Consider the following 24,662-nt stretch of genomic DNA (forward strand, 5'->3'; position numbering starts at 1 on the left):
TGCAATGACACGCCCATTAAACCTTTTCCGACATTTTGATCAAGTCACATGATCAATCAGTTTTACCGCGGAGCAGTCCAATATGAGAGATAGGTGTTATTCGCGATGACATATTTTCTATAAGATATATATGTTATAATAAAAACCTTTTATACGATCTTTTATTTAATATTTTATTTATCTTTTTCAATATAAATGCTTCTAAAATGAGGCGCACGTTGACTGACTACAATTTGAGAATATTTACTATGCGACCCCTGTGTAATAGTAGATTCGTCTGCGCATAGGAAATTAGGACAGTCTATTCGGATTTAGACGTTTATGATGTTATGTTATTAAAATGGCGGGTGCAAAACCAGCCGTTCATGTTGTTCAGTTGAAGCCTATTTGTGTTCCCGAAATTCTTGTGAAAGGGAATAAGTTTATAAAATGGGACGACGTGAGTATTTTGTCAAATTTTCACGGCTTTTATCCAGTTGGACATCTTTTTCATCAGGGTCACTGAAACGCAATCATGCGTGATTGTTATCATTTTATTTTCAGTGTTATGAAAATATTTATGTTATGTTTTATAGCAGATGTATTGAATGTTTATACATATACATTTACAGAGCATAATGTACATGACTTTAACTAAAATTTCAAAAGGTCCTAATTTTATGTTAAAAGACAAAATCAGAATTAGAATCTAATTGACAGCTGTCAAAATCGAGATGGGCTAATTTAGGGTATATCTTATATAGAGCATGTAAACTGTCTAACCCTGACAGTGACATCCATGTATACAAGTTAGCCAGATACAATCATTTAAATTATGGGATGAACTTGGTGATTTTGTGGTAACAACTCTTTAACTACAAACCAGCGGTTTGAGTTTGAAATTTCTCTATTTCCCACTCTATCCCATTTGGTTGTGTCACAGAGACATCAAGAAAATTTTTGAAAGACAAATTTTTATTTATGTGTTGCATGTTAAGAGTGAAGTGACAAGGGCGTAACAGCCGTAACGCACAATACGCACATGTGTATAATTTTTCCTAAAAAGTAGCATAACTCATTTGGCTTATTGGGATGACTTATTTTATGATCTGATAATTTTTAGTTGTCATCCCTCTAAGCGGCAAGTAAGCCTTAACTGTATCTGCATTTTATTGTATAGGAAAACGAAGACATTAAAGAATCCAAAAAAGTCATAATACAGGGGCGTCGGAAGTGGGGCCGCAGGGGCCGCGGTCGCGGCCCCAATAATTTGCCCAAAAACGATTTTTTGTAAATTCATAAGTTGGAGTCGCAGATCTCCGAGGACCCAATATTTTGTATAGTGTGCTAAATTTTGCTTCGCGTTAAACAATACACGCTGTCCAGAGTAATGTGTTACCGTGGTGACGGTGACACGATCGGAGGGTGTAAATTGGAGTCATACACACATGTCCGTGATTGGACTTAAATAGCATGAACAAATCAGCATGTTTTAATTGGCATGTCTTTAGTTAATGGTACGTTTAAGCTATACCCGCCGCAAAGATCTAAGGTATTAACTTATAAAATTCAGAAAAATAATTATCATGTTTTTATTTAATGAAAGAGGTAAATGTTAAGATTTATCACACCGCTAAGATGTAAAGAATTAATTACATAAATTGTTTTTACTCGAAAAATTATTGTTCAGTACATTAAATACAAAAAAAAACATACATGCATTCTTTGTATTGCGTTACACATTATTAATTCTGATAAAAGTTTATTAAACTTTATTTTGCTTATAGTCATGTAATTAGTAAGAAAATACTGGAGACTTGAGATGCGATTCAGTACCCCTAAAATGCACCAGATCTCGCCATTTACGATCCTGTTTTTAAAAATTTTCAGGGGGAGATCCCCCATACCCCCCTTACGGGAGGGGGTGTCCCCCCTCCCGTACCTACCCCCCTCGCGGCCCCAATATCAAACACCTTCCGACGCCCCTGTAATATACTGGTCAGACTTGCTTGCTCTCATAAATTAGACATTAATATTCATGTAGAAACTTCAAATGGGTTGAATATAACACATAATTTGAAATAAGAGACTTGAATCTTAGAAAATATTAAATGACAGTTGCGAGGAGATGTCTATCCTGACACCAGTTTCAGTACACAGCAGACTGCTGATGACACTAAATTGCAGAAACAAAACACAAAATATACATTTATAAAATGTCAGCATTAGGTAAGTTCATGCTTTAATGTCAACAAAAATTCATATCAGATGTAATCATTACAAATACTTTGTACATGTACCAGAAAATGTTCCCAATGCATTTCATTGAGGATTTCCTAACAGAAATATGCAGAATAAGTTTGGACGTGACGGGACAGTGACAGTCAAAAGTTACCACGCTGTTCCAAAACGTCCTATTATTTGGACTACCTAAAAAGCAGCAAGACTTCATCAATTGAAGCCAATATTCAAAAATTTTCCAGGGGAGGTCCCCCGTACCCCCACTAGTAGGAGGAGGTCACCTCCACCCACGCCCTTTCCTGTGCATATAATTCATATCACCCTGGGTACGCCCTTCGGTGACTTACCCCTTCTGGTATAATATTGTCATGCAATGATGTTGACACCTTGTCACATTTCATTTATAAATGATTTTTATGTAGAATACTACAATTTCACAGTCATATCATGCACTCCCTGTATTAATGTATTCATTAGGAACATTTTAGGAAGCTGTCATACACAAGTTTTAAATCTACCTTGAAACAGTAAGTTATATTTCAATGATGTATTTCAGGTTGAAAAATAGATAAATGTTGATTCCAGCAATCTAGAGGTGTTTTATGAGCTTTTTATAAATAAATATGTTTAGGCCATAATAAATTAATTCCTAGATTTTCATCCAAATTTTGTTTAGAAAGAGGGCAGATATCTTTATTTTTTATTTTCAAAACAACTGTATGCAGGGGTACAGCAGGTTTCGCCACGATCATTTGGTGCTTTATGATCTAGACTGGCCGAAATAAAGTCATTGTATAGGTCCAATAATGAGTTAGCATCATAATAATTGCACCCAAACCAGTCTTTGAGAGTTATTTCACATTGAAAAACCGCTATGATTATGAACACCATAGTGAAAGTTGTTATTTTTACAACAATGCTCTTCAGTTGGTGCGCGAGTTTAATTTGCGACACGCTTTATCATGTTAATTGGCGGCAGCATTAAAGCAAATATACGGGACCCTTCTGCATTTTGTACATTTTTGGTACCATTTTTTGTTTTATTTTTTTGGGGGAGGTGGGGGGGGGGGTAAAAAAGGTTGGGGCAGCATAAAAAAGAGGGGGCGGGCGGAGATGATAAACTAGGAATTAATTTTGATGGCCTTATACAAAAATTGAATTTAAGGAATGGATGCTGGAGCTGACTACAGTCTAACCCCTCATAATGGTCACCCCTGATCGGCTGTTACGCCCCCGTCGACGCCCCCATTTTTACTCTATTTTATTACCCGCTTCAGCGGTCACCCCTCAACCGCGGTCAGCGGTCAACGATATTGCCTCCCGGCCACCATATTTACCCCTATCAGCGGCCAATCATTTTTATTTTTCCAAAATCTCGGGACCGTTCGAGCACTAAGGACGTATCCGAAAATATGAACATTTGTTTATTCAGCGATGGATTGTTTATTTCGCGACAGTTTGACAATAACTAAAATTATCTGCACTTAAATGTTCAATAAAAGTATGTTTTACTACAAAAACACCATTTTTATTAATTGACTAATTAAATGTGAATATTTTTGAGTCAGCTAAATGCTGAAAGCGTTTGACGAGTCCTTGCTATCGCCCGATTTCTCATTCTCATTAAATGGCCGAACAAGACAGTGCATTGATGTAGTCCGATTAGATTGTCTCTAATTTCAAAGAGTTCATTGATAGGATGAAGTTCAGTTATGTCAATCCCATTTGATATGACCAGTATACGATGTAATCTGTCAAATTTATGAAGTGTAATTGTGCAATACTCTAATAAAGCCACGTATTTTCTTCCGTGGTAACTCATTAAGCATAAACAGGAATAACGATTCTGCGGAATTTGGTAATACTAGTTTGCGCATATGATAATGGTGACTAATTTTATGCACTTATGTCACAGAATAGCAAAATTAATATAATGTTCACGAATTCAAATAAAAACTGCATATTGATTTATTAGCCAAATTATCCATTTGTTACCCTGTCCGTTTCAAAAAGTAATCTTTAAAATCATTGCGCAAATAACAAATTTTATTGCTGTGCATTTCATGAATTGCGCAGACTTACCAAGCTCGCGTAACATCGAGCTAAAGACAAAATATATTTCCAGAACATACTGCTGGTATTTTATTGAGTCGGGTACCTCTGAAAGCATTAGAATGTCTCTTATCAAAGAGTTTACCACATCGATGAAATTAAATTATGACAGCTTCATTTTAAATGACCCAAATAGGATATGTGCAGTATGTTAATTCTTCCGTGACTTCGCGGATGAATCCTGATTACATATTCTGGGCACTTGTTGGCGAACACACGTGACCTGTTTATAACAACGCGTTGTCCGTAGTTTCTATAAATTTGCGTTTGAAAATATGGACACTGGTTTACCAAAAAAATACTACGAAGATTGGCCAAATCAAAATGATGCAAAATCGCGAGTGGTGAAAATGGAATCGTCTACATATAACTTCGTTCTAAATCGTAACCTTTCTAGAATGTTGACTGGTTCGGATAATTTGCTTACGATTCAGGTCGCACAAAAATGATACCGACACCCATTCTGCGTTTCATCATGACACATGGGTTGAATTTTGCAGTCAGTAAGCGGATAAATTGAGTGTATATCAAAATCCCCTTGATCAAAATCCCCTCCACTGAAAATTGACTGGGTGTTACAAAATCCCCTTCACACATTTGCAGGGGGTATCATAATCCCCTCTGTGATTAACATTATAGATATATATATATATCAGTGCTCCTAATTATATTATGTTTGCTAAAGGCATTGTATTTACGTGCTTTATGCAATAGACTTTTAAGTTGTATATAGTTGTATTTGAACTTGATGAAATAAGTAAAAATCACAGAGGGGATTATGATACCCCCTGCAAAAGTATGAGGGGATTTTGTAACACCCTGTCATTTTTCCGTGTAGGGGATTTTGATCAAGGGGATTTTGATTGTCTCCCGGATAAATTATCAGGAGAAGAAGCTGTTACTGGTTTGTTTAATTACTACTGTACTGATTAAATGATTTTATTTCTTATTTTTCGAGTAAACAAATGGGCGAAACATTAAATTGTATTTTCTTGTAGTTTTTGAAATCGAAAGTGGATCGTCTATTTTAGACTGCTTTGACGAAACGAAACAAGTTTTATGAAATGATTTCAATAAGAGGTAGTTTCATGACACTATATATTGACACTCTGCAACATTTACATATCTTTAAATGCAAAAGTAAGTATACCTTTAATTCACTTCACTTATAATATGATTGAACAATACCTAAGATGTATGACACGGTTATTGCCAGGCCCTTTAGCTGTAAAATATCTGAACAGTTCTTTAGTCCAACCGTAACAAATTGTATGTGGCGATTTCCACTTTTCTGATCTGCTTGTTATGGTCCCTAAAAATGGGGGAGCATAGTTATAGCCATTTGTCCATCACACTTTCTGTCCAGAGGATATCGAAGATACCAAGTTGTAACTTTTACATGAGATCCATTTCGGTTTACTTTATTTCTAGTTTTGATCCTTCTCAGATCATTCCTGTGGGTTTGTTAGAACTTTGATGGAAATTGTATGAATCTTGAAAATGATTAGTATTAAAGCCTCAATGTACATACTCCACTTTAATCGATTTCATTGATTTATTACCATACATAATCTGAGGAAAAGAAATATTTGAAATAAGTTGCATGGAATTATTTTTAACCACAAAACCAGTCATTCCTGTGCATCCTGTATTCATTATTCCTGTTGTTTGATATTATAACCATGCCATTTAGACTATACTACCAGTACATCAATCATTAGGCCACTCTCAGCCCTTCAGGCCTTTGATTATATGTTGAAATGTGCAAGCCATTTTCTTTAATTAATTAAAGAGATTAACGAAGGCGGTACCTAGGGTGCTTGTTTTACGAAGATCAGAAGGACTTTGTGTGAAAAAAGATCCGCACTTCTAATTGTATTTTCTCAAAAGTGTGGTTCGTTTTTAAATTAGGGAATAAACAAAATGTATAAAATTATACCATTTCTCGCTGTCCATTTTCGAATACTTTTAGCGGTCGTTGAAGATACAAAATGACATGAGCTTCTCAATTCAAACTGCTAACAAAAAGTGTGATCGTTTTTTTTTTGTTATGATCAAATGGCCAGTAATTATTGGCAATTAGCATGTCACCTCGTGTCAGTTTTGTTATTCACAGTTTGATCTCGGTAAAAGATAATACTCGATCTTTAATATGTATCAACATATTCGTGATTTTTTTATATTTTTTTCCCAAAATACTATTAAAATTTTGTTTTGAAAGAATTTAAGAAATATAAATCACTCGATCTTTTACGGAACAAAATGGCGATTTTAGATTTTAGCGTGGACAAAAAGCGCGGAGAGTAGTTTCTCTTTTAAATTGGTGAAAATGACAATTTTTGTTGTTTACTATAACACACGCCGGAGTTGTCGATTGCAAAGAAGACCATTAGTATTGCGAAGTTAAATGCACGTCAATGTATTTTGGTAAAATGATAAGAGTAAAACGAAAAAGAAACAGGCCTTAAGTTATGATTGAACACTGGTCAGAAGTCTGAAATATATAACTATATAGAATGGCTGTTTCCCCTGGCTGGCTGCTTAAGAGAGGTTAGACTGTATTATGTGTGTGTTTGTGTTTGTTTTCCCTCGCCACTGGCAAACCATACTGGTGATAATAAAACAACAAATAACACAGTTATATAGGGCAAAAATATTGGGAGGCAGATGTCCATTTCAAAAATAATCTGACAGTGGGGGCAAATGTCTTATCTGCCATTTCAACTTGAGGGCAAAATTTAATGTCCGGCAGTCCATATTTCATTGGGGGCAAATGTCTTGGGGAGCAAGTGTCCTACAACCCCGGAAAATCATGTCAAGCCATTAATTCTGGTTTATCAAGCATGCAGAACTTATTAACCTTAACAGTCTGACTTGCTCAGCGTTTTGTTTGAATAATGTACCATTTTGATTTGCAGATAAGATTACAAAATATCCCAAGTGGACCCCTAATTTCTTTCTCAACCTGTATTCCAGTAGTGTTGTAAACATGATTAACACAGTTGTTTCACAGTTGTCTTTGAAATTTAGCTGTTACTTATCCATGTATGGGTGCATTTTTGAAGCAGCTTTTGTACTATCTTCAAACTAAAAATCTCAGGAGTTGCAGGTATGACAACTTTATTCAGGTGAGAAACTGTCTTACACTAAAAGTGACAACCATCTCAGCAATGAGTCACATCCAGAATTGAATCCAAGGTAGACAGTTTGACAAAAAACTGACATTGCATAATAGTTTGGAAAAACAAATCCCTCCGCCAATTGCATTCAAGCCATTTAATAAAAGGTTGCAGATCTATGTGTTCACATTGCAAATGGTCACCCAAATGTAAAAAGAGGCAGACATGTTAAACATGAAGAAATTGGAACAGAAATAGCATTAATTTAGAATTTCTTGCTTATTACATAAAAGTTGTAGTCCTGTTTGGCGCCATATAACCTATACTGTGTTGGTGCGCCATAAAACCCAAATAAATAAATAAATATTACATAAAAGAAAATCCATACATATTTATTGACTCAAAGCTGCAGTTCTCTCAGCTTTTACCCACAAACAAAATTGAGTCAATTTCTTACATTGAGAAATAGTCTTCTAAAATTGTAAAAGAGACGTGCATTGAATCCCAATACATAAGAATTTGACTGGTAATGAACTTTGAGATAAATGGGCAAAATTGGCTGCAACAGAAATGAGCAGACTTGAATGCTATATTTTATGGAAGCTGTGAATGCTAGGAAAATTAAATGAAAACAGAACAGAAAATTATTTAAAACATTTTTTGTATTGGTGAAGAAGAGGGGAAAACTCAACTTCTGTGTGGCCAAAAGAATATATGTCGGAACCAAAAATTTTACAAGTACTGTGAACAGTGTCAAACCCCAGAAACAGTTAAGCATTACGTCTACAAGTGTTCAAGGTTCACAGTACAGAGGGATACACTTTACATTCTGTATATGAAGAACTATATCCCTTTCCGCACTAGCAGGAGGAGAAATTCCAAACACTGTAAAAGAATAACTTTTTCTTGAACACCAGACTGACGTGTCCAGTGATTTTTATCCATGCTGACAAACCCATCTGGCACCCCCATGCCAGATGACTCTCTGTCCATAAATGACAACTAATGCTTCACACATTGATTATATATTATTTATGTAAAGTTCGATAAAAATCAAATATTTTGATAGCTGCTCTATGTTCCTTGTAGTATATTTCTCGATACAAGAAATTTATTTTATGAAAAAACTTAATGCTACAAATCATAAAACTAAACCAGAATTTTATTGTTATGCATCTTTGAAACTCAATGATGACATTTCTGTTTACGTACATTGATTTCCCACGCTTTAAATAAGTCACAATAAGAAAGAGTGCTACAACAAAGATATTTCTTTCTACTGTATTTATTAATAATTTGTAAAATTCAATTCTCAAAGGGTGAAAAAATTGTACAATTAGCATGGGACTCGAACCGAGGGCTTCGGGATACTGTTCTGATGTTGTACTGACTGAACTACCTGACACATTTTCTCCCCATTTTAATATTCAAGTCCAATACCGTGACATACTCCCCCTGCTATGTGAAATTCGTCCTCAAATATCTAATAGGACAGAGAACAAGGTGAAGATAATCTCAGAGTATATACATTCATGGTCCTATGTTGAGCGCAAAATGTCACAGGGTGAGAAAAATGTTCAGCCAGCACAGGACTCGAACCCAGGAGTGCCAGGACCTTGGAATACAGTTCTGATGCTCTACCAACTGAGCTACCTGACCACCTGCACATTTTCTCCCCGATTTGATATTCAGGTCCTGTATTGTAACACAGTATGTTAGAAAGTTGATCTACATTGTGACTCAGCAGAGCCTGGTTACCAGCAAAACATACTGCTGAAAGTGTACTATTCTGTCATAACATGGGCAGTGGTCTCAGAGCAATGACTTAATATATTTTAATGACAAGCAGTAGAATAATATATAATTCTCTCTGAAATATTTTAGGTGGAAGTAATAATTATATTAAACATTTGACTATTCTGTTCAGGTGAGAATAGAAAGAGTTTCACCTGTTGGTGAAGTTTATGCAAATGAATGTCCACACTGTGATCATAGGTGTGAACAGCAGATGTTGCTGATGTAGGGAACTTTGTACTAATGTAGCCAAGTGTTTTATATGATCTGGCTATAGCCTTAGGTCTTTGACGGTCATACAGAAAAATTACCACAAGTGCACAACAAATGACACATTGTCATCTGTCAGTTGACCTCTGTCAATCCTCATCAGATACATTGTAATCTGTCAGTTGCCCTCTGTCAGTCATCACAGGGACACATTGCCTTCTGTCAGTCAACAAAGTGACAGAGTTCCTTTTGTTAGTTATCATAGAGACACATTGCTTTCTGTCGGTCAACAAAGAGACAGGCTTTCTTTCGTTAGTTATCATAGAGACACATTGTCATCTGTCAGTCAACAAAGAGACAGGCTTTCTTTTGTTAGTCATTATAGAGACACATTGTCATCTGTCAGTCATCACAATGACACATTGCCTTCTGTCAATCAACAAAGAGACAGGCTTTCTTTTGTTAGTTATCATAGAGACACATTGTCTTCTGTCAATCAACAAAGAGACAGGCTTTCTTTTGTTAGTTATCATAGATACACATTGTCATCTGTCAGTCAGCAAAGACAGGCTTTCTTTTGTTAGTCATTATAGAGACACATTGTCATCTGTCAGTCATCACAGTGACACATTGCCTTCTGTCAATCAACAAAGAGACAGGCTTTCTTTTGTTAGTTATCATAGAGACACATTGTCTTCTGTCAATCAACAAAGAGACAGGCTTTCTTTTGTTAGTTATCATAGATACACATTGTCATCTGTCAGTCAGCAAAGACAGGCTTTCTTTTGTTAGTCATTATAGAGACACATTGTCATCTGTCAATCAACAAAGAGACAGGCTTTCTTTTGTAAGTTATCATAGAGACATATTGTCATCTGTCAGTTGACCTCTGACAGTCATCACAGGGACACATTGTCATCTGTCAGTTGCCCTTTGTCAGTCATCACAGGGACTCATTGCCTTTTGTCAATCATTACAGAGACACATTGTCTTCTATGAGTCATCAAAGACACATTGTTGTCTGCCAGTCATCTCAGACACACAGACTTCTGTCAGTTTCACAGTGACACACTGTCTTTTGTCAGCCATCATGTTGACATATTGTGTTCTGTAAGTCGTCCTAGAGACACAATGTCGTTGCCTTCTGTCAAGACACATTGTCTTCTGTCCTTGATCATAGACACACTGTCTTCTTTCAGGCATCACAGTGACACACTGTCTTCTTTCAGGTGCCACAGTGACACACTGTCCTCTTTCAGGTATCACAGTGACACACTGTCTTCTTTCAGGCATCACAGTGACACACTGTCCACAGTGACAAACTGTCTTTAGGCACCACAGTGACACACTGTCCTTTTTCAGGCATCACATTGACACACGGTCTTCTTTTAGGCATCACAGTGACACCCTGTTGTCTTTCAGGCATCACAGTGACAAACTGTCCTCTTTCAGGCATCACAGTGACATCCTGTTGTCTTTCAGGCATCACAGTGACAGAATGTCCTCTTTCAGGCATCACAGTGACAGACTGTCCTCTTTCAGGCATCACAGTGCCACGCTGTCTTCTTTTACAGGCATCACAGTGATGTACTGACCTCTTTCAGGCATCACAGTGACACACTGTCCTCTTTCAGGCATCACAGTGATGCACTGTCCTCTTTCAGGTGCCACAGTGACACACTGTCATCTTTCAGGCATCACAGTGACACACTGTCCACTTTCAGCATTACAGTGACACATTTTCCTCTTTCAGGCGCCACAGCGACACACTGTCCTCTTTCAGGTGCCACAGTGATGCACTGTCCTCTTTCAGTTGTCACAGTGACACGCTGTCCTCTTTCAGGCATCACAGTGACACACTGTCCTCTTTCAGCATTACAGTGACACACTGTCCTCTTTCAGGTGTCACAGTGACACACTGTCCTCTTTCAGGCATCACAGTGACACACTGTCCTTTTTATGCCCCCGGCATCTACTGATGCGGGAGGCATATAGTGATTGTCCTGTCAGTTTGTTCGTCCGTCCGTCCGTATGAGGTTAACCAAATGGGACCGTTTCGTCTAGCATCAATACCCCTTACTAGAATGACTTGATACTAATGCAGATGTAATCTGTGACCATTCCTCATCTTCAGACATCACCTGACCTCAGTTTGACCTTGACCTCATTTTGGACTTAGGTTGCTTTATATGGGCTATCTCTTGGTTAACCAAATGAGACCATTTCGTCTAGCATCAATACCACTTACAAGAATGAATTGATACTAATACAGATGTAACCTGTGACCATTCCTCATCTTCAAACATCACCTGACCTCAGTTTGACCTTGACCTTGACCACGTTTTGGACTTTGGTTGCTTTGTATCGACAAGGATGCCACCGGGGGCATCAAGCGTTTATTGAACGCAGCTCCTTGTTCAGCATTACAATGGCACACTGTCCTCTTTCAGCCATCACAGTGACACACTGTCCTCTTTCAGGCGTCGCAGGGACACTCTGTCCTCTTTCAGGTGCCACAGTGACACACTGTCCTCTTTTAGGCATCACAGTGACACACTGTCCTCTTTCAGGTACCACAGTGACACACTGTCCTCTTCCAGGCATCACAGTTACACACTGTCCTCTTTCAGGTGCTACAGTGACATGCTGTCCTCTTTTAGGCACCACAGTGACACACTGTCCTTTTTCAGGTGCCACAGTGACACACTGTCCTCTTTTAGGTGCCACAGTGACACACTGTCCTCTTTCAGGCATCACAGTGACACACTGTCCTCTTTCAGGTACCACAGTGACACACTGTCCTCTTTCAGGTGCCACAGTGACACTCTGTCCTCTTTCAGGTGCCACAGTAGTGTTATTTTTAGAGTTCAAAAAGGGCAGGGTGCTGACTAAAAGGGGCAGGGTGCTGTCCGAAAGGGGCAGGGATCTCTTTTAGACGTGAAAGTTACCATAGCAGTAGTTGAATTTCTAAATATCTATAGTTAATATGTATTCCATTTATGTTTATTGCACACTTAAAAGAAATGTCACAGAATAAAGTGGTAAATCTTCCCAAAACCAGTAACATAGTTTACAAAAATATTTTGCTTACTTTATAGTTTAGTTTAAACCATTCAAGCCTTTCTCTTAAAAAATGTCACCAAGAATGTCAACTTGTTCATATAAAATAGTGGAGGGCCTTAATATAAGCTTAATCTTGAAACCAAGATCATGTTGTAAACAACATAGTAAAAGGCCTGTTTCAGATCACATTGTAAACTAATAATTATCGAAAGTCATGTTGTATTGATCAGGTCTTTCATCAATATTTCATTAACAGAAAGGTGCTATTACAGTCAGGTTAAAGTTTACTAAAACGCATATCCAAAATATACTATCCGGATACTGGTACACTTTCGGAATGTTGTCTGAAAGTAGCTTTTACTCAGTTTACATGACCCACTAGGGTAAACCAAAGATAGTTCCTCATTTTTTGATGTTTTTCATCATAAAAAATACACCGACTGTCAGCTTTTTTGAAGGAAATATGGAAAAAATGCATACGACATCGGGAGTAATAAGACTCGTGAACGGACATTCTAAACTTTCTTTTACTTTCAATATTCATTAAAATTTGTGCATTTTCTAGTTGAAATTACAGTAGAATCAAACTGCATTGATATAAACTTGTTATTATACTAAACAACGGTCTAGGCTAATTTAAATTTTGCACACAAATCTAGGGCACTTTTCATGTGCTCGGTAATCAGCTGGCCGCTTGTGAACGCCTTTTTAGCTCACCAGTCACAAAGTGACAAGGTGAGCTTTTGTGATCGTGCGGTGTCCGGCGTCCGTGCGTCCGTCCGTCCGTGCGTAAACTTTTCCTTGTGACATCTCTAGAGGTCACATTTTTTGTGGGATCTTTATGAAAGTTGGTCAGAATGTTCATCTTGATGATATCTAGGTCAAGTTCGAAACTGGGTCACGTGCCATCAAAAACTAGGTCAGTAGGTCTAAAAATAGAAAAACCTTGTGACCTCTCTAGAGGCCATATATTTCACAAGATCTTCATGAAAATTGGTCAGAATGTTCACCTTGATGATATCTAGGTCAAGTTCGAAACTGGGTCACGTGGGGTCAAAAACTAGGTCAGTAGGTCTAAAAATAGAAAAACCTTGTGACTTCTCTAGAGGCCATATTTTTCATGAGATCTTCATGAATATTGGTCAGAATGTTCACCTTGATGATATCTAGGTCAAGTTCGAAACTGGGTCACGTGGGGTCAAAAACTAGGTCATTAGGTCTAAAAATAGAAAAACCTTGTGACCTCTCTAGAGGCCATATTTCTCAATGGATCTTCATGAAAATTGGTCAGAATGTTCACCTTGATGATATCTAGGTCAAGTTCGAAACTGGGTCACGTGGGGTTAAAAACTAGGTCAGTAGATCTAAAAATAGAAAAACCTTGTGACCTCTCTAGAGGCCATATTTTTCATGAGATCTTCATGAATGTTGGTCAGAATGTTCACCTTGATGATATCTAGGTCAAGTTCGAAACTGGGTCATGTGGGATCAAAAACTAGGTCAGTAGGTCTAAAAATAGAAAAACCTTGTGACCTCTCTAGAGGCCATATTTCTCAATGGATCTTCATGAAAATTGGTCAGAATGTTCACCTTGATGATATCTAGGTCAAGTTCGAAATTGGGTCACGTGGGGTCAAAAACTAGGTCAGTAGGTCTAAAAATAGAAAAACCTTGTGACCTCTCTAGAGGCCATATTTTTCAATGGATCTTCATGAAAATTGGTCAGAATGTTCACCTTGATGATATCTAAGTCATGTTCGAAACTGGATCACGTGGGGTTAAAAACTAGGTCAGTAGATCTAAAAATAGAAAAACCTTGTGACCTCTCTAGAGGCCATATTTTTCATGAGATCTTCATGAATGTTGGTCAGAATGTTCATCTGGATGATATCTAGGTCAAGTTTGAAACTGGGTCACGTGGGGTCAAAAACTAGGTCAGTAGGTCTAAAAATAGAAAAACCTTGTGACCTCTCTAGAGGCCATATTTCTCAATGGATCTTCATGAAAATTGGTGAGAATGTTCAGCTTGATGATATCTAGGTCAGGTTCGTAACTGGGTCACGTGCGGTCAAAAAATAGGTCAGTAGGTCGAAAAATAGAAAACCTTGTGACCTCTCTAGAGGCCATATTTTTCACGAGATCTTCATGAAAATTGGTGAGAATGTTGACCTTGATGATATCTAGGTCAAGTTTAAAAGTGGGTCACGTGCCTTCAAAAACTAGGTCATTAGGTCAAATAATAGAAAAACCTTGTGACCTCTCTAGAGGCCATATTTTTCAATGGATCTTCATGAAAATTGGTCAGAATTTTTTATCTTGATGATATCTAGGTCACATGTGCTCAAAAACTAGGTCACTATGTCAAATAATAGAAATAACGACGTCATACTCAGTTCAACACTGGGTCATGTGGGGATAGGTGAGCGATTCAGGACCATCATGGTCCTCTTGTTGACATTACACAGGATCCATTCTCTTTATCAATTAGTTTAAACACTTCATTGATTCTTGTTACCTGTGTGGGGTCACACATTAAACCGGAATCCACCTAAAAACCGGAATACACCGGAATACACTTTGCATAACCGGAATACACCTGTATTTTTTAATTTAAAGGTATTTTTGAAGTGTTTTTGATATAATTCAATCATATTTATCATATATAATTAACATACGAAAGGAAAATAAAATACGTTCACGCAAAATGATTTTATACGAGATTGAAATTCGGCGACCGCGCCGGAAATTTCCATAACCGAAATACACCCGTATTTCAATAATAAATGGTATTTTTGTAGGGGCTATTGCAGAAAACATTCGAGTATAATATAAAATAATTAGTTTACAAAAGGAAAATGAAATACTTTTAACGCAAAACGATTTTATACGAGATTGAAATTCGGCGAGCTTACGGAAATGTTGCACGCTTACGTCGCTCTGACTAGATACCGGAATGTTGATTATTGGAAATTATTTAATAGTTTCTTCACATTTCATTTAAAAAATGAAAAAAAGAAAATAATTTATGATAAAAAAATATCGATATTCAATTTATAAATGAATTATAGACCAAAATACGGGTCATGACATAACCGCGCTGATCGGAAAGGGCTTGTCATATGTTTATTATTTGAAATTATTTTATTTTCCTTTCGTATGTTAATTATTTATGATAAATATGATTGAATTATATCAAAAACACTTCAAAAATACCTTTAAATTAAAAAATACAGGTGTATTCCGGTTATGCAAAGTGTATTCCGGTGTATTCCGGTTTTTAGGTGGATTCCGGTTTAATGTGTGACCGCCTGTGTGCACTCGCCGTGACATAATTTGCTGATCAAAAAATCGTCGAGGCATGTCAACTGGGAAATTGGCGGGATTTAGCAGAAGATCAAAGGCAAGAGGGCACATTTTAAGGGCAGCGTGGCGGCAGTAAAAAAGGGCAGGGCGGGGCGCCCCGTTGCGTCGCTCTAGAAATAACACTACACAGTGACACACTGTTCTCTTTCAGGCATCACAGTTACACACTGTCTGCTTTCAAGCATCACAGTGACACACTGTCTCCTTTCAGCATCATAAGGTTCTCTCCCAAATTTATACAAATGGGGGCAGTTGGTTCTTTTTTTAAGGGCCGCTAGAACTAAAAATAAAATTGCCTTCATAAGACTTCTTCTCATGAACTGCTTCATTGTCTTCATCAAACTTGATTTGTAGCATTATTATAAGGCCCTTTACCAAGATTTTACAATTGGGGACACTTGGCCCCTTTTAGCAGCTGCTAGAGCTAAAACTAGAAATACCTTTAAACGACTTCTTCTAATGAATAGCTAGATGGATTTTCGCCAGACTTGGTATGTAGGATCATTATAAGGTCCTCTATCAAATTTGTTCAAATGGGGACAGTTGGCCCCTTTTAGGGGTTGCTAGGGATAAAAGTAAAACCACCTTTTAATGACTACTTATCATGAATCACTCAATGGATCTTCATCAGACCTGGTCTGTAGCATTAATATAAAGTCCTCTCATAAATTCGTTCAGTTTGAGGTGTTTGGCCCCTTAAAGGGTCTGATGGTTAGGGTCCTCTCAGATGAGCAACTTAGGCCCATTTGGGCCTCTTGTTTGTTGTATGCTCTGGAGGCCAGCACCTTTAATTTTTTGATGCACCTTCACCATCTATAAATGGATTTAACAAACACTGTTGTCTTCATCCATACTCAATCAGCGGACGGAGGGTATAAATCACTCCTGTGATAGCTCTAGTTTCCTCAGAAAAAGGAAAAAGGGTTGTGCACTGGCTCCTCTGGCACCTCATGTTAGTGGTCACTATGTCATGTAAATACCATTTTAATGGTGTTTGATAAAAATTATTTTGTCACGTATGTGTTGTCAAGAATGCTTTATTTACTTATGATATACTTCAACGAGTATGTTAGTTAATGTATGTTTGCCTACTATAATTTCCCATTTCTAACTATTTACTTCAGTCTATAGACCAAATATGCTCAAAATGTGACACATCCCAGATTTTTCTTATTCTTTTATGACCAGTTACAATGTTGAGAGAAGATAACGACTAACAAAGGTAACATATTAATCATTAATAAGCCCATCCCATTTATGTGGTTATTGACAAGAATTTATAAAACTTAGGGTGGCATCAATTAGTTCACTTCTGCATGAGTATTTCTTAACTTTTGTCAGTGATTTTCTGTTGCCTAGCAACTAAAGAATGCCAATATATCCTGTGTGGTTGTGTGACATTCAAGTGCCAATGTGGGCACCCCATGATATTTTGATAAATAATTTCTTTTCAGTTTGAGACGACAGACACTTTTGTAAGTGATTATAAGGTTGCTGACAAAAACAAACAGGTTTTAGAATAATATCTTTGAATGTTATATCCTGTCATCCCAGATAATGCCCTGTTGTTTCATATTATTTAAATGCAAAATAATTTAACCTTTCTGCTAAATTTCTAAAATGGACTGGTCTATGGCATTCAATTTGGCATTATCACTTATTATTTGATGTGGTGTTCACTGAAAATTCACTGACTGAATAGCGAACAGTGCAGACCATGATCCATGCAGGCTGATCTTGGTCTGCATTGGTCGCAAAGGCACCAGCAGGTTAAAGGTTATTGTGCTATATTTCTGTCATAAAATTACTGCTTATACACTTTTGCCTTTACATAGCAACATCTCTGTAATGGAAAAGAAAATGAATGCAATTTTGGCAAATAAAATGCTCAATTTCTATTTTTAGCTGACACAGTGCTATCAGCTAAATATTGAAATCAACATGTGATTTGTAGCTATTGCTATTAGAATTGAAAATGCAATCATTTATGATCTAAAGATCATTTCTAATATCTCTTTAGATGAAAGAAGAGCCTCCGTGGCTGAGTGGTTATGGTCGCTGACTTAAATCACTTGCCCTCATCTATGTGGGTTCGAGCCTCACTCAGAGCATTGAATTCTTCATGTGAGGAAGCCATCCAGCTGGCTTACGGAAGGTCGGTGGTTCTACCCAGGTGCCCGTTCGTGATGAAATAATGCACGGAGTGGCACATGGGGTCTTCCTCCACCCTTCCACCATCAAAGCTGGAATGTCGCCATATGACCTATAATATAAGTGTCGGTGTGACGTTAAACCAAACTAAAAAAAAGTTGAAAGAATATCGTGGCACTGGACATAATGTTTAACACCAAAAAGGTACTGGTGAAACACATACAAGTATGCATAAAATTTGTGCAGATTTGCCCCATGCCTTTCCTTTAAAATAGCCCCTACAGTGTGATTCAACAGATTTAGGTTTTTTCATTTCGGCTGAAAAAATATTTAGACAGGAATGACCCTCATACACTTACTGAAGTTCCTAGACCAACTGTGGCAAAATGTCCTCAAGGCTGGCTGTTGATAATCTTGTAAATTTATTGACTATAAATTAATTTTAGCCCAGTGTTTTGATACAGAATTATATGGAGATCAAGACACAAGGTATTCCTGTTAATAACACTGAAAATAGCTGTCAGAATAAACATGAAGTAATTACAGCAGGGCTTTTGGTAGGTTCTGAAACTCAAGAGTCATTGACTGTTCAGCCTAAATTTTCAAGGGTCAAAATCAGATTTTCAAGAGTCAAGATCAGCTTTTCAGGGGTCAAGCTACATGTATACTGTTATTAATGCAACTCCCACAGACTTTATCTAAAACTAGTACATTAGTCATAACAGATTTTTCTTAAGCAATTCATATTTTAGTTGTCTTATTTTGCACATTGCCTAAAAGTGGGTGGGGTTTAGTGCTTTGCATGCTTTTATTATCAGCAAATTCTTCTAAATAAGAGCTGCTTTGGCAACAGTGATCATATTTTTCGTAAATGCAGACGTTTTATTGGCTTTTTATTCAGATTGTACTAGAAAAATCTTGTAAGAAATGATAAAAATGTCCGAAAATGGCGGTCTCGAAAACGAGTGACAAATACGGAAAACGAAAGTAACATTTGAAATTCTTGAAAAAATAACTGTTTTATATTTCATTTTCTCATCATAACACGTATAATTTCTGCTTATTTAATTTGTTTTGGCCCAAACAAAGCCTCGGCAATGATAATAAATTTGCTATAGACCGTGACGGCCGACCGGCTCATGTAATCGTATCGAGCACACAAAATAATTAACAAGTGGTACAAACACGATAATCTAAGGCTGCATTGTTTATCAATTAACTTTTACACATTGATTAATAAACACCTTTGATAATGACAAGGCATATTGTACTAAATACAAACCGCGAGATAATCACGTGTCATTTGGCGCGTGGCGTGACTGACATCTGTCGGTAGCTAATTAACATACGACGCTCCGCCTACTGCCATATTTCCGCTTGTGCCAGCGAACAATATTGAAATTCACTGGGATTTTGATTGACAGGGGGCAGAACTATCGAACTTGAGACGCATCAGAGTAAATTTTCGCGAGTCAGGCCGACGCACGTGGCGTAATTTATGCGGGTCAAATACTAGTTTTTCTCGATTTTCGCGGGTCAAAACCCGGGACCTCGGGTCAACCGAACGCCCTGTACAGATTGTCATTGTTGAGATTTTAAGTCCTGAACATGCATGAAAAAAGCAGAGCAAGCTCTGTTTGCTCAATGTCATAAACAGTAAAGTTTCCAAGAAATGAAATAAAATTGATTCCTATGCCATAATTGTGAGCTGTTTTGTGATGTTATGCCATAAGTTTGTTTACACATTGACTGAAAATATTTTCATACTTTTTTTTTCAGAGTTCAACTATTGGTGTTCCAGTGACATTGAGAGTGGATCAGAACGGATATATCCTATACTGGCGAGACCAGAACAAGGTAAAATACTTCTGGCACAGATTACCTGTGGCAACATGATGGAGAAAATTTAATAATGAACATTGTCTGCTTATTACCTTCCATAAGTATTGTATCTTTCAGACTTCTTTGTTTGTCCAGTTTGATTTGAAGGAACCGTTTCGTGATTCCATGTGATTTTCAGCACTTTTTCTCAGTTTTGAAAGTGTAAACAGTTTACTTGAAAAACATAAAAATGTTCATTGGGAAGGAAGAAATTTACATGCTGCACTTGAGCATAAGCTTTTAAACCAAAGATCATTTGATATAACATGAACAGATGTATAATTATGTCTCCCCATTTCATGGGAAACATATTGCGTTTGCCCTTGCTGTCTGTCTGTCTGTCTGTCTTTCTATTTGCATTTAAGTTGTCTTTGCTTCTGCTGGAATTTAGTTAAAACTGGTAGCATACTGTTAGCATTTGAATTTCTTTTTGAAATTATGGTCCCTTCAGAGTCAATTTTGGAAAAAATTTGTTCTTACTACTCCTATACTGTAAATGGGTTTTGATTGAAACTTCATCTAGCTAAAAAGGTATTTGATATAAATTGATGAAACCTTGCATGAGTCTTAATCATGATATGAACTTGAGTACCTCTTATTTTTCGTCCGGCTCCGCCTCTCCGTTATGGCCCCTGAAATAGTCAAAAATGGACATTTTCACCTTGTGATGCGCCTAACTCGAAAAGTGTTTCATATAAATTGATGAAACCTTGTGTGAGTCTTTATTATGATATGAACTTGCGCACCTACTATTTTCCTGTCTGGCTTTGCCCCCCACTTGTTTCCAGAGTTATGGCCCCTGAAATAGTCAAAAATGCACATTTTCACCTAATGAAGTGCCTAGCTCAAAAAGTATTTGATATAAATGAATGAAACCTTGCATGAGTAGTTATCATGATGTGATCTTGCACACTTGGCATTCTTCTTGAGATTTTAGCGCTAATTATAGAGTTACGGCCCTTGAAATAGCCAAAATAGTGGATTTTTTGTTTGTGATACTCACAGCTCAAATAGTATATGGCCCTGTATATAAAATGTTTGCTGAGGTACCCCCCTAAGACTGCAAACAGAATTATTGCCCCTTATTTGTGACAAATGTACCTAATGTAACCAAACATTCTAGTTTGGTTGATATAATTTTAGGTTTTATGGTTGATAAAATTTAAGCCGAGTTATGGCGCTTTGAGTAGAGATTCTTGTCCACGGTACGTGGTCCGTCCGTCCGTCCGTTAACAATTTCTCGTTATCGCATCTCCTCAGAAACTACTGGGGGGATTTTGACCAAACTTTGTCAGAATGATGTATTGGTACCCTAGTTGTGTCCCCCTGAAAATCAGACTGGTTCAACAATTTATGAGTGAGTTATGGCCCTTTGTTTATTTCTATAATTTACATACCGCGGTAGATTTATATAGGGAAAAACTTTGAAAACCTTCTTGTCCAAAACCACAGAGCCTAGGGCTTTGATATTTGGTATGAAGCATCATCTAGTGGTCCTCTACCAAGATGATTAAAATTATTTCTCTTGGGTCAAATATGGCCCCGCCCTGGGGGTCACATGGTTTATATAGACTTATATAGGGAAAAGCTTTGAAAAACCTCTTGTCCAAAACCACAGGATCTAGGGCTTTGATATTTTGTATGTGACATCATCAAGTGGTCTTCAACTAAGATTGTTCAAATTATACCCCTAGGGTCAAATATGGCCCCTCCCTGGGGGTCATATGGTTTACATAGACTTATATAGGGAAAAACTTTGAAAATCTTCTTGTCCAAACTATAAAGCCTAGGGCTTTGATATTTGTAATGTAGCATCATCTAGTGGTTTTCTACCAAGTTTGTTCAAATTATCCCCCTAGGGTCAAATATGGCCCCGCCCTGGGGGTCACATGGTTCATATAGACTTATATAGGGAAAAGCTTTTAAAATATTCTTGTCAATAATTACAACATTCAAATTTGGACCACATGTATATTTTTGAGTGGCAAGATGAACCTTGACATGAGTTGACCTTGATTTTGACCTAGTGACCTACTTTCACATTTCTGTAGCTACAGCCTTCAAATTTGGACCACATGCATAGTTTTGTGCACCGGAAAAAACTTTGACCTTGATTTTGACCTAGTGACCTACTTTCACATTTTTGAAGGTACAGGCGTCAAATTTGGACCATATGCATAGTTCTGTGTTTCAAAATGAAATTTGACATTGATTTTGACCTAGTGACCTACTTTCACATTTCTCAAGCTACAGCCTTCAAATTTGGACCACATGCATAGTTTTGTGTACCGAAAAAAACTTTGACCTTGACATTGACCTAGTGACCTACTTTCACATTTTTGAAGGTACAGTCTTCAAATTTGGACCACATGCATAATTTTGTGTTTCGAAATGAAATTTGACCTTGATTTTGACCTAGTGACCTACTTTCACATTTTCTCAAGCTATACAGCCTTCAAATTTGGACCACATGCATAGTTTTGTGCACCAGAAAACACTTTAACCTTGACATTGACCTAGTGACCTACTTTCACATATTTTGAAGGTACAGACTTCAAATTTGGACCACATGCATAGTTTCGTGTTCGGAAATGAACTTTGACCTTGATTTTGACCTAGTGACCTACTTCCACATTTCTCAAGCTACAGCCTTCAAATTTTGACCACATGCATAGTTTTGGGTATCGAAAAAACTTTGACCTTGACATTGACCTAGTGACCTACTTCCACATTTTTGAAGGACAGGCTTCAAATTTGGACCACATGCATAGTTTTGTGTTCGGATATGAAATTTGACCTTGATTTTGACCTAGTGACCTACTTCCACATTTCTGAAGCTACAGCCTTCAAATTTGGACCACATGCATAGTTTTGTGTATCGAAAAAACTTTGACCTTGACATTGACCTAGTGACCTACTTTCACATTTTTGAAGGTACAGGCTTCAGATTTGGACCACATGCATAGTTTTGTATTCCGAAATGAAATTTGACCTTGATTTTGACCTAGTGACCTACTTTTACATTTCTCAAGCTACAGCCTTCAAATTTGGACCACTTGCATAGTTTTGTGTACCGAAATGAATTTTGACCTTAAGATTGACCTAGTGACCTACTTTCACATTTCTGTAGCTACAGGCTTCAAATTTAGACCACATGCATAGGATTGTGTACCGAAAAAAACTTTGACCTTGACATTGACCTAGTGACCTACTTTCACATTTTTGAAAGTACAGGCTTCAAATTTGGACCACATGCATAGATTTGTGTTCTGAAGTGAAATTTGACCTTGATTTTACCTAGTGACCTACTTACACATTTCTCAAGCTACAGCCTTCAAATTTGGACCACTTGCATAGTTTTGTGTACCGAATTAAACTTTGACCTTAAGATTGACCTAGTGACCTACTTTCAGATTTCTCAAGCTACAGCCTTCAAACTTGATGCACATGCATAGTTTTGTGTAAAAAGAACTTTGTCCATGAAATTGATCTAGTGACCTACTTTCACATTTCTCGAGCTACAGCTTTCGAATTTGGATCACATGCACAGTGTTGTGTACGGAAATGAAATTTGACCTTGAGCTAGTCAGTAAGTCTTGAAATTTGGAACACTCAAAAATGGCACTTTGGTGGGGGCAAAGATCACTCTGTGATCTCTTGTTGATTTTAATTTGCCAGACCACTTCTATACTGTTGGTAGGATTTGAATGAACTTGGTAGGAATAATCAGTAGCAAACAGTGTCACTCATTTTAATGTATAAAATATGCACAACTCCTTAATTTTCAATAGTTTTCTCAGTAATAAGTGAACATTTTACTTCCACATTTTATTTCGTTAAAAAAAATCAGTCAGAAAACACAATCTCAAGATTAAGTACATGGGGAGACATGTTTTTTTTTCCAAAAAGAAACCTACAAAAAACCCAGCCATCAGGTTTAGCCTGTTATAACTGTTTAACAATGTTTATAGAATTATTCTCTGAGACCTATGATAAAGCAGCAGCTGTATAAATGTTGATTTCTCAATTGTTTTATAAAAGAGCTTATATCATATTCTTCACAAACATGTACCATAATCTATGTGTATATTCTTGTATAACTGGTGTTGGGCAATTTTCAGCAACCTGGGCAGCCGGGTCATGATGGCGGAGTAAGTAGTTATAGAACATGAAACGCATGGTTGCTGTGTAGAACACAGAATTATTTTTTTCTTTATTTCAGCATGGATGAATATAATTATATTGTCTAAGAGGTTAGAAACTTGTTGAGCATTGTAAATATGAAAAGAAGGACCAATATTATTTCAGTTAGAGCAAGGAACTAAATGCATTAAGAAGTAAAAGTCTCCCCTTATGTGGATCCTGTACTTGGACCTCTTACTTGGGTCTCCCTGTTTTGGACCCAGAGAACCCAATAGTCGAGTTTCTCCACACTTGGAGTTCGCATGTACTTGGACCCCATACTTTTTACGAAATAATTGTTATATTTTCTTTTCCTTTGGGTTTACGAGTCATTCAATGTATCTGTATAGTAAAGTTTGACATTAACCAGAATGGTGTCGCACATTTCATTACCTCTCATAAACAGAATAAAACCAAGTCTTAGTTGCACTATGTTTCCATATATCTTCTTGTAGATTTTAGTATTGCGGAGAACAGGTTTGTACTGGTACAGAATCCAGAAACACTGGTTAGGTTAACTGCCCGCCGTTATATGACTGAAATACTGTTGAAAAACGGTGTTAAACC

At 37.1% G+C, this 24,662-nt stretch overlaps 1 protein-coding gene across 6 annotated transcripts in view; it reads left to right on the forward strand.

Annotated features, from left to right (window-relative positions):
* The first annotated feature begins 292 nt into the window (after positions 1-292).
* LOC123528820 (1-phosphatidylinositol 4,5-bisphosphate phosphodiesterase beta-1-like) overlaps positions 293-24,662 on the forward strand; it is a 223,829-nt gene continuing 199,459 nt past the window's right edge. For 5 of the 6 annotated variants that reach the window (XM_053518674.1, XM_053518644.1, XM_053518665.1 and 2 more), the window contains exons 1-3: positions 293-439; positions 19,812-19,889; positions 24,035-24,064. In XM_053518674.1, coding sequence (XP_053374649.1) covers positions 341-439; positions 19,812-19,889; positions 24,035-24,064 — 207 coding nt within the window. In that variant the 5' untranslated portion in view covers positions 293-340. The remainder of the gene's footprint in view (positions 440-19,811; positions 19,890-24,034; positions 24,065-24,662) is intronic. The other variant, XM_053518659.1, reaches the window with a different exon arrangement.

This window comes from Mercenaria mercenaria, chromosome 1 (genome assembly GCF_021730395.1).
Source record: "Mercenaria mercenaria strain notata chromosome 1, MADL_Memer_1, whole genome shotgun sequence".
Lineage (NCBI taxonomy): Eukaryota > Metazoa > Mollusca > Bivalvia > Venerida > Veneridae > Mercenaria > Mercenaria mercenaria.